The 13,297-nt window shown below is 41.7% G+C and overlaps 1 protein-coding gene and 1 non-coding gene across 7 annotated transcripts in view; both read left to right on the plus strand.

Annotated features, from left to right (window-relative positions):
* The window catches only part of MYOT (myotilin), a 476,183-nt gene that overhangs the window by 190,485 nt on the left and 272,401 nt on the right, over positions 1 to 13,297 (plus strand). For all 6 annotated transcript variants that reach the window (XM_085617966.1, XM_085617971.1, XM_085617967.1 and 3 more), the window contains one exon: positions 5,085 to 5,108. In XM_085617966.1, the coding sequence (XP_085474092.1) occupies positions 5,085 to 5,108 (24 nt within the window). The remainder of the gene's footprint in view (positions 1 to 5,084; positions 5,109 to 13,297) is intronic.
* Positions 10,719 to 10,936, plus strand: LOC146810902 (small nucleolar RNA U3). Its single transcript, XR_014967318.1, has one exon. It is a non-coding gene; the product is annotated as a small nucleolar RNA U3 (small nucleolar RNA).

A 13,297-nucleotide genomic window follows, 5' to 3' on the forward strand; every position in this document is an offset into this window, starting at 1 on the left:
GAATGGGCAAAAGACTTATTCCAGTCCTCCTTTATGCAGACGATGCAGTCTTTCTTGCAAGGACTGCTTTGGGTCTTACTTTTTTATAGAGAGCTTATAGAGCGCTCAGTAACGCCATCTCGGCGTGTCCCCGCGCTAAAGCTACCAGCGATCACCATGAGAGCCTGTGACCTACACAGTGTATAGATGTGTTTTAAGCTTGGCCCTGAACAGCGCTTCACTGCTCTCCAGTCTCAGAGCAGGAGGAAGTTTGTTCCATTGTTGAGCTGCTTGGAACGCAAAAGATCGTCCACCCATTCTAGCCTTCCTTATCCTGGGGACTGTCAGCAGCCCGGCACCCTCCGACCGCAGGGTCCTTGTTGGTTCGTAGCGGCTGACTAGATCCCTAAGGTAGGCGGGCGACCTGCCCCAGACAATTCGGTGACAGACGAGGAGGCATTTAAACAGCACACGTTTCTTCACAGGCAGCCAGTGAAGCGCATCCAGCGCCTTTTGAGAATTAGCCCTCCTAGGTCTTCTTAGCACCAATCTAGCGGCGGAATTCTGGATAACTTGCAGGCGGCCCAGGCAGCCCTCGGTGGCCCCTAGGAACAAGATGTTTCCATAGTCCATCCGAGAGGTCACCAGAGCCTGCGTCAGTGTCCTTCTGGCCGCTATGGGTAGGAGGTCTAAGGTTTTGTTTAGGGTCTTTAGTACTCCAAAACATTTGCCCACAAGACTTGATTCATTCGAGAGCTTCATGGCATTGCTTGATTTATCAACAAACCTGGGAACGTCTTATGTAATGAATGCTGGCCCCAGAAACACAAAGACCAGAAAACATACCATTTCGGGGGTGGACATTTCAAGTGCTCTTTCTTGCCCTTATGTTGGCGTTTTGTTCGACCACAAATGTTCCTGGTCCCCTTTGATCTCTTCTAAACGACTCCACTTGGGAGCAAACACATCGAGAATTTACCCAAAATTTATGAGGCCAAATATGTGTGCAGGGCTGTATTGAAGTGATTTGTGGGGGTAACTGGATTGTTCATCACTCCGAGTAATAGAGAACCTCTTTTTTGAACCTTTACTTGCACTCCCACGCTACATATCATCTTTTGTTGTTCAGGAGGAATTAGACCAGAGATAAATTAGTGACATGATTGCCCTTTGTCCTTTACCTAAATTGTTCTCGGTCTGGGTTAATCCAGACCCAAAACTCAATAGGCAAATTCTGAGGGACTGCCTATCTTTGGAATATGCAAAATATGTTCCTATGGCTTAATTATGTGAGAGCAGCACTACAAGGCCCTTGGGCATCCGGATTTGTTTACGGCTCCCGATGCCATTAAAAAAACTGACCTGAACAAAGAAAAAAAAATTGCACTTAGAAAGTCCAACAGGGAGGATTATGAACTGCATAAAGGGACAGTTCAATCTCATGTTAGTTTCAAAACTCCTTTGTATATCAAACCTTATTTGATTTCTGTGAGTAATAGTTTCCTTCTATACCTTTTGAATAGATTTCGGCTTGGTTTGATACACTATTTGTTGGCACTCCCCAAAGAGGCTGGTCCTTGGTCAGGGAATCAGCTAAAATGGGAGGCAAAAGGCAAATTGTTGGGTAAAAGACCCCCCAAGGGGTGACAGCTCTAACAGCTTTAAAAACTGTACATGCCAGATAATGCCACAGATTGAAAATTGCACAAAATGCATATTCATGCTTCACCATACTCACCGGGGAAGCACTTTCACAGCGTAGTTTTGAAATATCATGAGGGTCAAAGAGCATCCATCCTTACCAAGAAGACTGCCAATACGTTTTCCAACACAAAGTAGAAGAAGCAGTCAATTGTCCAAGCTGTAAATTCTGGAGTATGTGAGACATTTTGCTAAAGGTAAACAGTGCTGAAGATCCTGCCTAAACGTTTTACCTATATATCACATCTAATATGTTAAGTGACTTTTCCACAGTGGAGAACGTCACATAGGTGCAAAAGAACTTCTTGTGCAAATCATCTTTTTTTTCTCTGCAGAAGAAACATTTTCCCTGTTCTTCCCTTATACCCTGAACAAATCCTGGAAAGGGGAATTTATAACCATTTCCAAAGTGGGTAGGGGTTAGAGGGAACTTTGGGTGTTTCCAAACTTCCAAGGCAAACCAAACACTGGAACACCCCCTTTACTTTCCACCCCCTGAATAAGATCTACTACTGTGGTTTCTTTTAGAGAAATACACAACAGCAAAGGCATTATGGGCTGCAAACGACTGGGCAACCAAGCTTTGGTTGCTGGGCAACTTCAGAGGTGAACTGCAGGGGACTGTAGGTCAGATCTTGGCTGCTGTGGCCCAGGTCTGGGCAGTTGAGCACTGTAGCTCTAGGTCTGGGCAGCAGAACACAGTCGGGGCCAAGTCTCGGCTGCAGGGAACTCTGAGGCAGCTTTTGATTTCAAAGAACAATAATGGTGGTGCAGTAGCGCAACTGCAGAATTAGCATCAAGACCGCTGAGTTTTAATCCTATCTCCCAACTTGACCACAATTTTGATCCTGTGCAAATCACTTTGTCTCCATTGGCCTCAGTTCCACCATTCAGGACAGTAGAGACCCTTCCACTTCCACTGTACGATATACAAGAACTGTTTTCATATTTATGAGATGTACACTTTATTACAGCATGCCATGCACCATTATTATGTTTATAGGAGTTCATATTTGGGAGATGACTGGTGTATTTTATCAATCGCATTCACAACAACATTAAACAAATTGTAGCTCGTTTATGGTCAAAATATAGTTATTATCGATGCACTGTAGAGAGGAAAGTTTGACTGGGGAACGCAATGTTGTTTTGGCCCCTCCGTGGCCAACATTTTTTCTCTAAAGTGAATGCATAAAGCAAGAGTTTTTTTTGAGAAAAACAAAAAGCGAATGCCCCTGTAAGTAGGGATTTTTCTCCCGTGTGACAATACCCCTCCCCAAACATGGTCAAGCACCTGTCACTGAGACATGCGGTCCACTGGATGCTGGGGTGTTAGGTCAGGAGCTGCCAACTTTTTTCAAAATAGCTGCCAACAGTGAAGCCAGCTGATACTTTACCCTACCTCTAAATGGGGAGGAGCTTTGGAAATTAGGTGGGGATGATGCCCATCATAATTTGGTGAATGCCCTTCTTCTCTGAAACTACGGCATAAAAGGTGTGTTAACTGTTAATGTGCCTAAGAAGAACTTACAGATAAGACACACAACAGAGACATTGCAGGCAGTTTTTGCAGTCCAGTGACCACAGCTTCTCTGCTTCTCCTTTCACCTCACATGTTGCCAGTGAAGAGTATGGCTCAGTTTGCAAAGGGTTGGCAAGGTGGTTGTCAGATGATGGAATATGTGAGCCTATCAGGTCTCCAGACAAAGGGACACAGGTCATAAGTGGAAAAAGGCATTGACATCTGGGAAGTCCCCCAAATTGTGGTGATTTGTTACCTTAAGAGAACACCTTCACAAATTATAGCACTGAATCCTGACTTATTACCAGTGCTTAATCTGAAAGACAAAATAAATAAATAGTCTATAGGTTTTCTTGCAAAGTCCCTGCCCACTGCATGCACTGTCCAAAGTGACCTCAAGTACCTTCCTGATAGTTCTGTCGCTTACTTCCTAAGTTCCTAAGTCAGTGAGACACTGATATACTAACAGAAGATTGCCAGTGAGATTGTGCTTATCACCTGGACTAAGCTTGAATCACTTGCTATCCCTTTCTTATTACTGATAACAGTTACACTGCTTTATTCCGGAACTTTAACAAGAGTTCTGTTAGGAAACAACATTGATATCTTAAATAACCTGAAACAAGGCTGTATCCTTGCTCCCCTCCTGTTTTCTTTAAATGTATCTGATTTATCCAGGGATTTTGTTGCATCGTGAGATTGTCCTTGAACAGTGAATAGAAACAGGCTGTAATATTCGGCTGTTTAAAAGATAGAACCGCGATCAGATAACAACTTACACTGTCCGTTTTAAAAACCATGCAATGTAAATAAGCTTACCATAAACACATCAAAAAAGTGTCACTTTTTAGAAAAAATCATACTGACTTTGAATGGAGATTGATGCTTTTAGGATTGCCCATGCTGAGATGTATAAATAATGAGTATAACTTTTAAGGAAAGCTTAAGCTGGGTGGTGCATTAAGAAATGAACTTACAGTTAGGAATGGATTGGTTCATTTAAACATCATGTAAGGAGGGCGACTGTCTATGAAAACTTTGTAAAGTACTTAGTTGTAGAAAGATGCTCCAATTGCTATTGGTGGATTTTAAATGACTTAAGAAGGCTTTTTCAATGCCAATATCTGTTTGTATAGAAGGCATAAGTTTAAAGTTAGGTTTACACTCTTATAATAATCACAAGGCTAAATCTTGGGGTTGAAATTTGTTGCAGTATTGGCGAAGGAAGCCTTCCCTTTCACAACAGCACACTTCTTGTAATAACTAGTAGCTGAAAGCTTCTGGGCCGACTCAAGAGAAAAATTGGTGTGTAGACTATTTGTAGGTAAGAGGAGCAGTTTACAAGTATTGTTGAAGATACCCCAATGCCGCAGCTCAATCGAGTTAAGTTTAGAGAAGCTTCCTTCCATTTGTCATTTGAGAATGATGTGGCCCATGTTAAGAACAGGTCATCTTTGGGCCCATTTCAGTCAACCTAAAACTAAGGCACTATGGGGAAAGAAACTGTATGTACTTTTGTAGAACACCATAACAGCTGAGTCATTTTCTTGTGCTATGTACTATTCTTATGGAGGTTAGGATGACTCACATGTCATTAAATATCATTTAAATGGACATTTTTATTTATTTTTAAAATTAGTTCTGTAACCCTGGTTGTGGCAGCGGTTTAAAGAAATAATAAATTAATAGCGGTGATAATGTTACTTGGAATGACTGCATATTTCCATTTAGCTAAATTGTTTATATCGAATTTTTTGAAGATTTTAAATAGATTTTTTTAGTTTGCACAGTTTTATTAAAATGTCATAGTAAGCTAACATAGATTGACTTTGCTCTATCCCTGCTGTTTTTCTAATAGCACTCTTTTCTTCCTCTCTTTCAGAAGCCTGTTTATCAGCAGTCCCTGGTAAGTTTGGATAACTACTTAGACTTTCCAGTAGAATTAACTGTACAGTGGCAAACTCAATGTACCTTTTTGAGTTTAAAACAAATTCTTAACATATTTCTTTCTCGTCTAACTTCATGACCATCACATTTCATATGTATGATGATGTATTGATTTGAAGGAAACCTTTGTTTCTCCTGTGAGAGACTCCTTGCTTGAAATTGCAAAGCCCAAGCGCTGTTATAAAATGGTTGGGTGGTGGGCATGCATCCTAGTTTTCCAAACTTTGTATAGATTAATGGGGAATAATTGAGAAATCCTGTGTTCCGGAAGAACTACAGCATCAGTAAATAGATGGCTGCAGTGGTTCCTAAAGAAGACAATTATTTAACCTTTACAATAATTTAAAGGCTATAATTATCATTTAGGCATCAGAAACAAATTCAGCATATCCAATTCATAATATATCAGAAGCTGAAACAACAATGTCTATTTACATATCAATTCAAGTAGTATAGAGTAGTGGCATGAATGCTTCACTCATGATACCCCAATCTTGGTGCAATGATCCAAAGATGTTAAGCAAAACTATTGCAAAAGGGGAAAAGGACAAGAATGAATATACTTGTTTATCTTTTTTCCAATGTTTAATAGTTACATAAAACGCAAACTGCGCATACTTCTGGGTAAAGGAGTCATAAATGATCATGGGCTAGATGTACAAAGCTTTTTTGTACCTGCAAAAATACTTTTTAAAGTGTATAACCAGAAAATTGTGATTTAGCAACTTTTTACCGAACTGCAGTTCGGGTTTGCGACCAGAAACAGAATCACTATTTGGAAGGGACGTTTTCATAGGGAATCTGAATGATGTGTACTAATGTTTTGTTCCCGAAATGTGGTTGCAAAACATACGTACTTTGCTACAAACTCAAAGTTGATGGCAACCCATTCACAAATGAGAAGATGTCCCCTTGGGATACCTTCCCCTTTAAAAATGTTTCAAACAAATATTTTTAAGAGCTGGCAGTGGATCCACAGACCCCTGCCTGCTCTTAAAAAAAAAAAAAAAAAAGAATCATGGATTTTTTTCTTACGCACAGGTTTTCCATCCTGTTTTCCTTTTAGGAAAATGGGCTACATTTGGAAAAAAGATAGCTTTATTTAAAAGCAATCGCAGACATGGTGGTCAGCTGATCCCAGCAGGCCACCATCCCTGTGATAGCAAATTCCTAGTGAGTCACAGATTGCGACGTACCGCACTGATATTTACGAGGTAGGTCTATTTGCGACCCACTACGAATCGCTAATTATGAAATAAGGTCCAGATATACATTTAGTGCATTAGTAATAGTGATTATCAAATAGCGATTCACAAACAAATTACTATTTGGTAATCGCTATTACTAATATTGGTAAATTTGGTTCAGATACCTCAACACAGTCCACACCAAAATAAAATAATAGTAAGTCAACCCTAATTGTGTGAAATACTTGTTGTCTTCATCAGAACAATATGGAGGCCAGGAGATAATACATCAATCATTCTAAAAAAAGTAAATCAGAAAAATTGTACCACTGATATGTCAGGGATTAGTAGGTTACTGGGATCGCTCTTACTGCTGGTCTAACTAAAAAAAAAGGTATAAAAGGTGTGAATAGCCAAACACATCTCTAAATACATACTAGCAATGTACAGTTTCTAACACAGTCTTAATCTTGATTGAATCACCCCACTGACACAGAGATATAAATTACTTGTCAGATTTTAAATTACTCCTGACCCAATGATGTTAGTCCAGGTGGGATAGTGCATCAAACAGAAGCCCTGTTGATGCAATGGGCCATTCCCTCATTGTTTAACTTGGGCTCGGCACCTGTAGACTTGAAGCTTGAGATAATTTGCCTTTTCTGAAAAAGCCTTTATTGGACCCCAAACAGTTGCGTCATTGTAGGCTGAATGGTCATATGTGAAAACCATAACTATTGAATTATTACGTCAGTACCAGCTAGGCTTTAGACTAGGAATGAATTCCAAGATTGTAGTAATTTAGGGGGCGATAAATTTGGAGTGATAGTGGTGGGTTTGTAGTGCTGATTTTGTTAGAGTTATCTGTAACTTTCGACTCCGCTGACCATCAGCTTCAAATTCACCATCTCATCAGCCTCTAAATGAGAGGCAAAGTTCTGTGCTATGTTAAATATTTCCTGGAGAACATAATGCAAATGATTTAGTTATTAATTTCCACATCTATGCCATCCCAGTCTATTGGAGATACCGCAAGCATCTGCACTTACCCCACTTTTGTGAAATCTTTATCGGCGCCAATAAGCTGATCATTTACATCAGTATCATTAATGTTTTTCACAGACAAAAACAACTCAGGCCCTCCTCAATATAGAAGATGAATATCCGAGTGCCACTGTGAGAGGCTGGCTCAGTATATGATGTACACTTGTGTAAGTGGACACCTTGCACTGATCCAGATAACCCATATGGTGCTTTTAGTGGTTTTTGAAAGCTCAGAAAGCTCTCGAAGTGGTAATTGTGGACAGCAGCCTTCAGGCTTAGTCCAGAAGGAGCGTAAAACAGCTTGTTTTACCAGTACATAATCTTACAGGTATAGATTAAATGAAAAAGAACCACACAGTGTATTTATGAAAATATGTATTTATTATGAGACACTCACTAACACATTTAGATATCTCCGAGCTGGAGCTGTACACAATACACACAATACTTTGCAATAGTATCAGGTTAGTAGCACAGAATACACAGTGGTCATCCGAGGGAACCAAACCATATACTAAAATTGTGGTATGCAAACCACAACGTGAGTCAAGACAATACTCAGTGGACGAAGAAATAACAGGGACCCAAGGAACCACCCAAGGTGAGTATCTTGGAGTCCCACAGAGTTTGTGTGCAGTGTAGGAACACGACTGCACTCTCCGTACAAAACAACGTGTAAGTCGCAGTTGCAAATCTAAAGAAAGCAGACCCTTCCCAGTGGACCCTGAATAAACCCTGTAAAGTACAAGAGGTTGGAGAGCCACCCCACCCGTGGATACCCTAGGAACCAGGTTACCTGCACCAGGGAAGATGGGTGTTTAGGTGTGAAGTGGTGTCGGAAACCGCAGTCGAACCCATTGGCGGACTTCAGAAATATCCAACTGCTGGAAACAGTAAAAGTGTCCGGTAGAACCCAAAGGTGGATTCAAGATGTGAAAAACCTGCAAGCAGAGGGGACAGAGTCTATGCCCCTCAGGAATGACCAGGAGGCATGGAAGACGTCTGCCCACCGATGTCAGGTGTTGCAGGAGAGCTGAAAGTGACCTTGGAACTGCAGCTGTGTGGACCAGGCAATGCTGTGGAAGACCAGACGCCGTACACAAGCTGTCCCATGTCGAGAGTTGAGGGGTCGGTGTTCAGTGAGAGCATCAACAAGCCTTGGCAACTGCAACCAATGTGGAAGATGAAGAAGGTGCAATTTCGAGACCAGCCAGGAGACTCACCACAGACAGGGGAGTCAGGGCAGGCCCTGAGCAATAAGGGAAGCCCAAAAGAATTCAAAGGCGACCCTCAAGAGGACCCACAGGCCATAAGCACTAGAGTCACAGAGGACCTCGAGCAGCTCACCAAGGATGCAGGCTTACGGTGCAAATGATGTGGTGAGGATAAAGATCTTGGTCACTGGAGAAGTTTGAGGTTGGGGCTACTTGGCGCCCTGAAGATCTTAGTGAAAGGAAGCCAACAAGTCTTTGCAACTGCAAGTCGTCTTGGTGCACAGGGTTGGGGTTCTGCAGGTCTGACAAGGGATACTGGCCTTAAACTTGGTGAGCGGACAGGGCAAGCCTAAGGACGTGAAGGACTACCACTTGTGTTGCTGAGCCTTTCAAAGTCTGTAGGCGTCTAGGATCAGCAGACAGGTCAGCTTAGTTGTGGTGCCTGCAGATGCGGGGAAGTGACTCCTTCACTTCAAGTGAGATTCCTTCAGGTGTCTTGGATGTCAACAGGCCCTGGAAGGTTTCCTGTATGGAGCACAGGCATGGACGTTGCAGCAGACGAGCAGGGCAAAGAGATCAGGAGCAGCAGGAGTCTCCCCGGTTGCAGCCTTAGTGCCAAGAGCGAAGTCCAGATGGTCAAAGTTGAAGTGGTGTCTGAATTGTATTGTGTGCCACGACCAATCTAGGGACCCAACCACAGGTAAGTCCTTTTATACCCTAAGGAAAGGGTTGGGACGATACAGGGGTCCTTCCCTAAGGAGGGGCTGGACAAGGAGGAGGATACTCCCATGTCCTTTGCCCAATTTCACTGCTTCGAGCTGGACTATGCCTGGAGGGCACCAAATGTGCCCTGCACGGAGACTATGTTGCTCTATCAAGTGCTTCCACCCTGCCCCAACACACTAAAGCCAGTCTGGGAGGTGGTCATACCTCCCTGTGACAGGATACCTATTGTTCTGCCTTCTTCTGCTTGAGCTTGGCTCAGCAGCAGGTGTGCAGAATCATGTCTCTGGTCGTCAGCAGCCATGTTGTGCTGTCCGGGTCTAGAAGACTGGTACCGGAAGCAATGAGGGTCTAACAGAGGGCTTTTACAGTGCTTGAAATCATATCTCCCGCACCGTTTATGGTGTGGGGGTATGATTCCAACATGTTTGATAGCAAACACAACAGAGTTTGTTGCAGCCAGTTTTGAGATGGTCATCGCGTAATGGCACGGTGCCCCTCTATATGTTATATGGCTGTCTTACTTACAACCTGGGTGAATGGACTCCGAAGGCTGTAGGGGTGTCCTGCTCATGCAGGGGCACCATCACACTTAGAACCAAGCACCCTGCCTTCAGGACTGAAAAGGCCTGCTGTAGGGGTGATTTATAGGTTTAAGTGCAGTGATCCTAGATATAGGGAAACCTATATCTTTTGTAAGTGGTACTAGCACCAGCGTACACAGGTTGCAATGGCAGGCCTGTAGTGATAGTTTGAATGGTCTCCCATAGGTGGCACAATACATGCTTCAGTCTATGGGGGACCTCTTGGCTACCTATGCCCTGGGTACCTTTGTACCAAATACTAGCGACTTATAAGGGTACCACAGTATCCAATCTGGGATGTACCTAAGTACTTAACATAACAATTTAGGGGAGAAAGTAGAGAGACTGGAGTCCTGATTAGCAGGATCCCAGTCAGACTAGTCAGAAACAGCATTACATCAAGCAAAACGTGGGGGTAAGAATAGAAGCAGATCCTTGTTTCCTACAGCCACTGAATGGTTTCCAATGGTTTTGGAAGTTGTCCCGAGAAGAATAGTATAAAACATTTACAATTATATATTCCTCACACATGGAAGTAATGCTAATTGGCCAAAATCCAAATTGCTGGAGCTCTACCCTGGGGCCTAAATCACTTGTTACTTGTTCTACTCTAATGCCTATATTTGGATTTGTAGCATGATGTGTGACTTCAGTTTGAATATGGCGAATTAAGTGGTAGCAATCAATAAGTCGTGTTAATTTGAGTTTTACCAAGGATTGTAATGTGAAACATCAGGTTATTAAAACTTCCAGTTCTCATACTCTCCTACATCTAAAAAAGTTTGATCATGCCTGAGACCCTCTATGCCAATTACACTGGTTTCTATACTTTCGGGAATCACTTCTATAGTTTTTAACTGGGGAGATGTGTTCGAAAGTGTTTGGTCTTCGCTAACCATGAGGAAGAATTATAGTGTTATCTTCTGAGCATGAAGCGAGTGGACTGTATTGCATTCATGCAGCTGCTGTTTGCTGTAGGTGACTGTTCCTCTCCCTTTCAGGAGAGCTGGAGGAAGGGAACACAAACTGAACTGAACACTGGTTCCCAGACAGTGAACAAATCGTCTTTAAATCAACATTCATTATGCACCTCACCTTTTATTCTCAAAAGCTTTGAGTGTCAAATTTAGCAATTGTGATCCATGTAAGACCCGAAGATCTATAATCCCTCTCCTGTTGGAGATCCCGATATCTAAACTAAAAAAGGTGAGATGGTCGGCCATTCAAGGCATCACAAGACTCTATTAGTAACTTTATTCCTATCAGAATTTGCATCAAGTCTGTCAATCTCAGATGTTGGGGGAAAAAACTAAAAGTCTTACTATTCTCGTCTTGGCTATTTGCCTGTAAATGTGGTGTTTTTATTTCCAGACTCTCAATAGCACCAAGTGGACCCTCCTGGGTGAACTATTCTGCTGTACAAAATGCCAGTTGAATATATGTGGTACCCTTGAAAATGCACATAGTATTAATAGTCGGTAACACCCTTTCTTACCATACAGTTTAGTGAGAGGCTAAGCTAATTTCTTAAAAAGGAATACGTACCAAAACATGAATACAATTAGGACTAGTCCATCATATTGACATTGGCTGTGTATTAGTTCCTAAAGTAATCACACCAACACAGTAAGACTCTTTCTCACCTTGTAGTGTTGGGTTGTGTCAATTGCGTCTTTGTTTCTAAACAAATTCAAGTAATCTGGGTATGCATGCAGTCCTATTGAGTAGTTTACAAGAAACCATAAAATATGTAATCGTGATAAAGGATCACACAAGCACTATAGACTGAAATCTACTTACAGAAAAATCTGACATAGTAGAAGACCTGATGAAAAAATGGATTTAGAGTCGCCATCATTGCCTCATTCGTTGATGAGCACAAGTGGTCCTCACCTCACGAAAATTAAGATAAGATGCAAGTGGCCAAAATGTCTACTCGTACCCATGCATGGAATAAAGAACACCATCTGCTATCATCGAATGACACATTCACTATGCATGTCAATATTAATACAGCCGATTTAGGGCAGAATACATACATAAAGGGAAACCTATAGCCTATAGCTTTCTCGGGTATCCATGCTGCACCATTAATGTAGAAAAATGTTATACCTGTTGCAGTTGGACCACAGGTTTCCTGCGAGTTACTGATATGTTCACAATTTGTAAAATGATCAGACTAGAAAAGTGTTATTATTTATTAAAAAAAAAAAAGGTTAGTACAACGTGCATCATTTTATTGGACGCAAACACTGGGTACAATTTGCGAACAGTATTTTCCAACAAGTACCGAGTTTTGCGAACCAGCATATGAACTTATAGGTCAGTTCATAAAATTCTGAACGGAGTAGGCCATAATCCAACCTACTGAATTAATGTTCGTTAGGTAGGTTGCAAATCACAACTCACTCTGATTGGATATAATCACAGGGATGGTGTCTTGCAAGGGTCAGCATACCATTATGCCTGTGAATGCATATATATAAACAAAACTTTTCTTCAAAGCAGCCCAATTTCCAAAAAGGAAACTGAGCTGCGTTTAAATAAACGTCTTTTTTTTTTAAAGTATCTCTGAGAGGTGGAAGTGGTCGCCTGGAGCACTGAATGCTCCCCCAGAATCCTCTTCTACAGTTCACAAAAGATAAGGGACCCAAAGGGGACCATTTCCATTTTGCAAATAAGTTACCACCCCAACTAGGGGGAAACTGTCTAAGGTATGAGACCACAGCAAGCCCCTTCTAAACTGCGATTTGTAGTCTTTTTCTAAACCCATTTTAGGAGTCTGTAAATCTTTACCAAAGGTCGAAGTGGACAGGGGAACGGGGGGGGTGGGGAATGGTGGAAGAGGGACAATGTTCCCAGGCTTTATCAATTTGATCAAAACAGTTCCCATATTTTTTATTTAACACTGTTTGTAAACAGTCGAGTTGCTGCCGGTTAAAAGAGGAGAAGAATGCTCTGCTTTACGGTGCTGTGAGAGAAAGTAGAGGCCGCTAAAGGAGAAACACTCCTTCTCTCTAGGGTACCTGCTACCTGAAAGAAATGTAAATATTTGCTATTGGTTAATTGACAAATCTGAAAGCTGCTTGGGATTTGATTGGTGGAATCTGGAATATGTTCTTTTAAAGTAAACTTATAAAAAAAATATTTGCGCTAGCTACAATCAGCACATGACTAAAAACATACATTTTGAAAGCACTGTAAACATTTAAACAAAATCCTTTTGCACATTTTGCAACCTATCTTATACTGTATGTAATACATGTTCTAAACTAATGTCTTACTTAGTTCACTGTTCCTTCTGTCACAGGCTTGGTCCTCTTAGCACAACAAATACATGTCACTATTTCCCCAGAGCACTGACGAGGATTCACATCAGTGTCCCTTGGTGTATAC

Source organism: Triturus cristatus, chromosome 7 (genome assembly GCF_964204655.1).
Source record: "Triturus cristatus chromosome 7, aTriCri1.1, whole genome shotgun sequence".
Classification (NCBI taxonomy): Eukaryota; Metazoa; Chordata; class Amphibia; order Caudata; family Salamandridae; genus Triturus; species Triturus cristatus.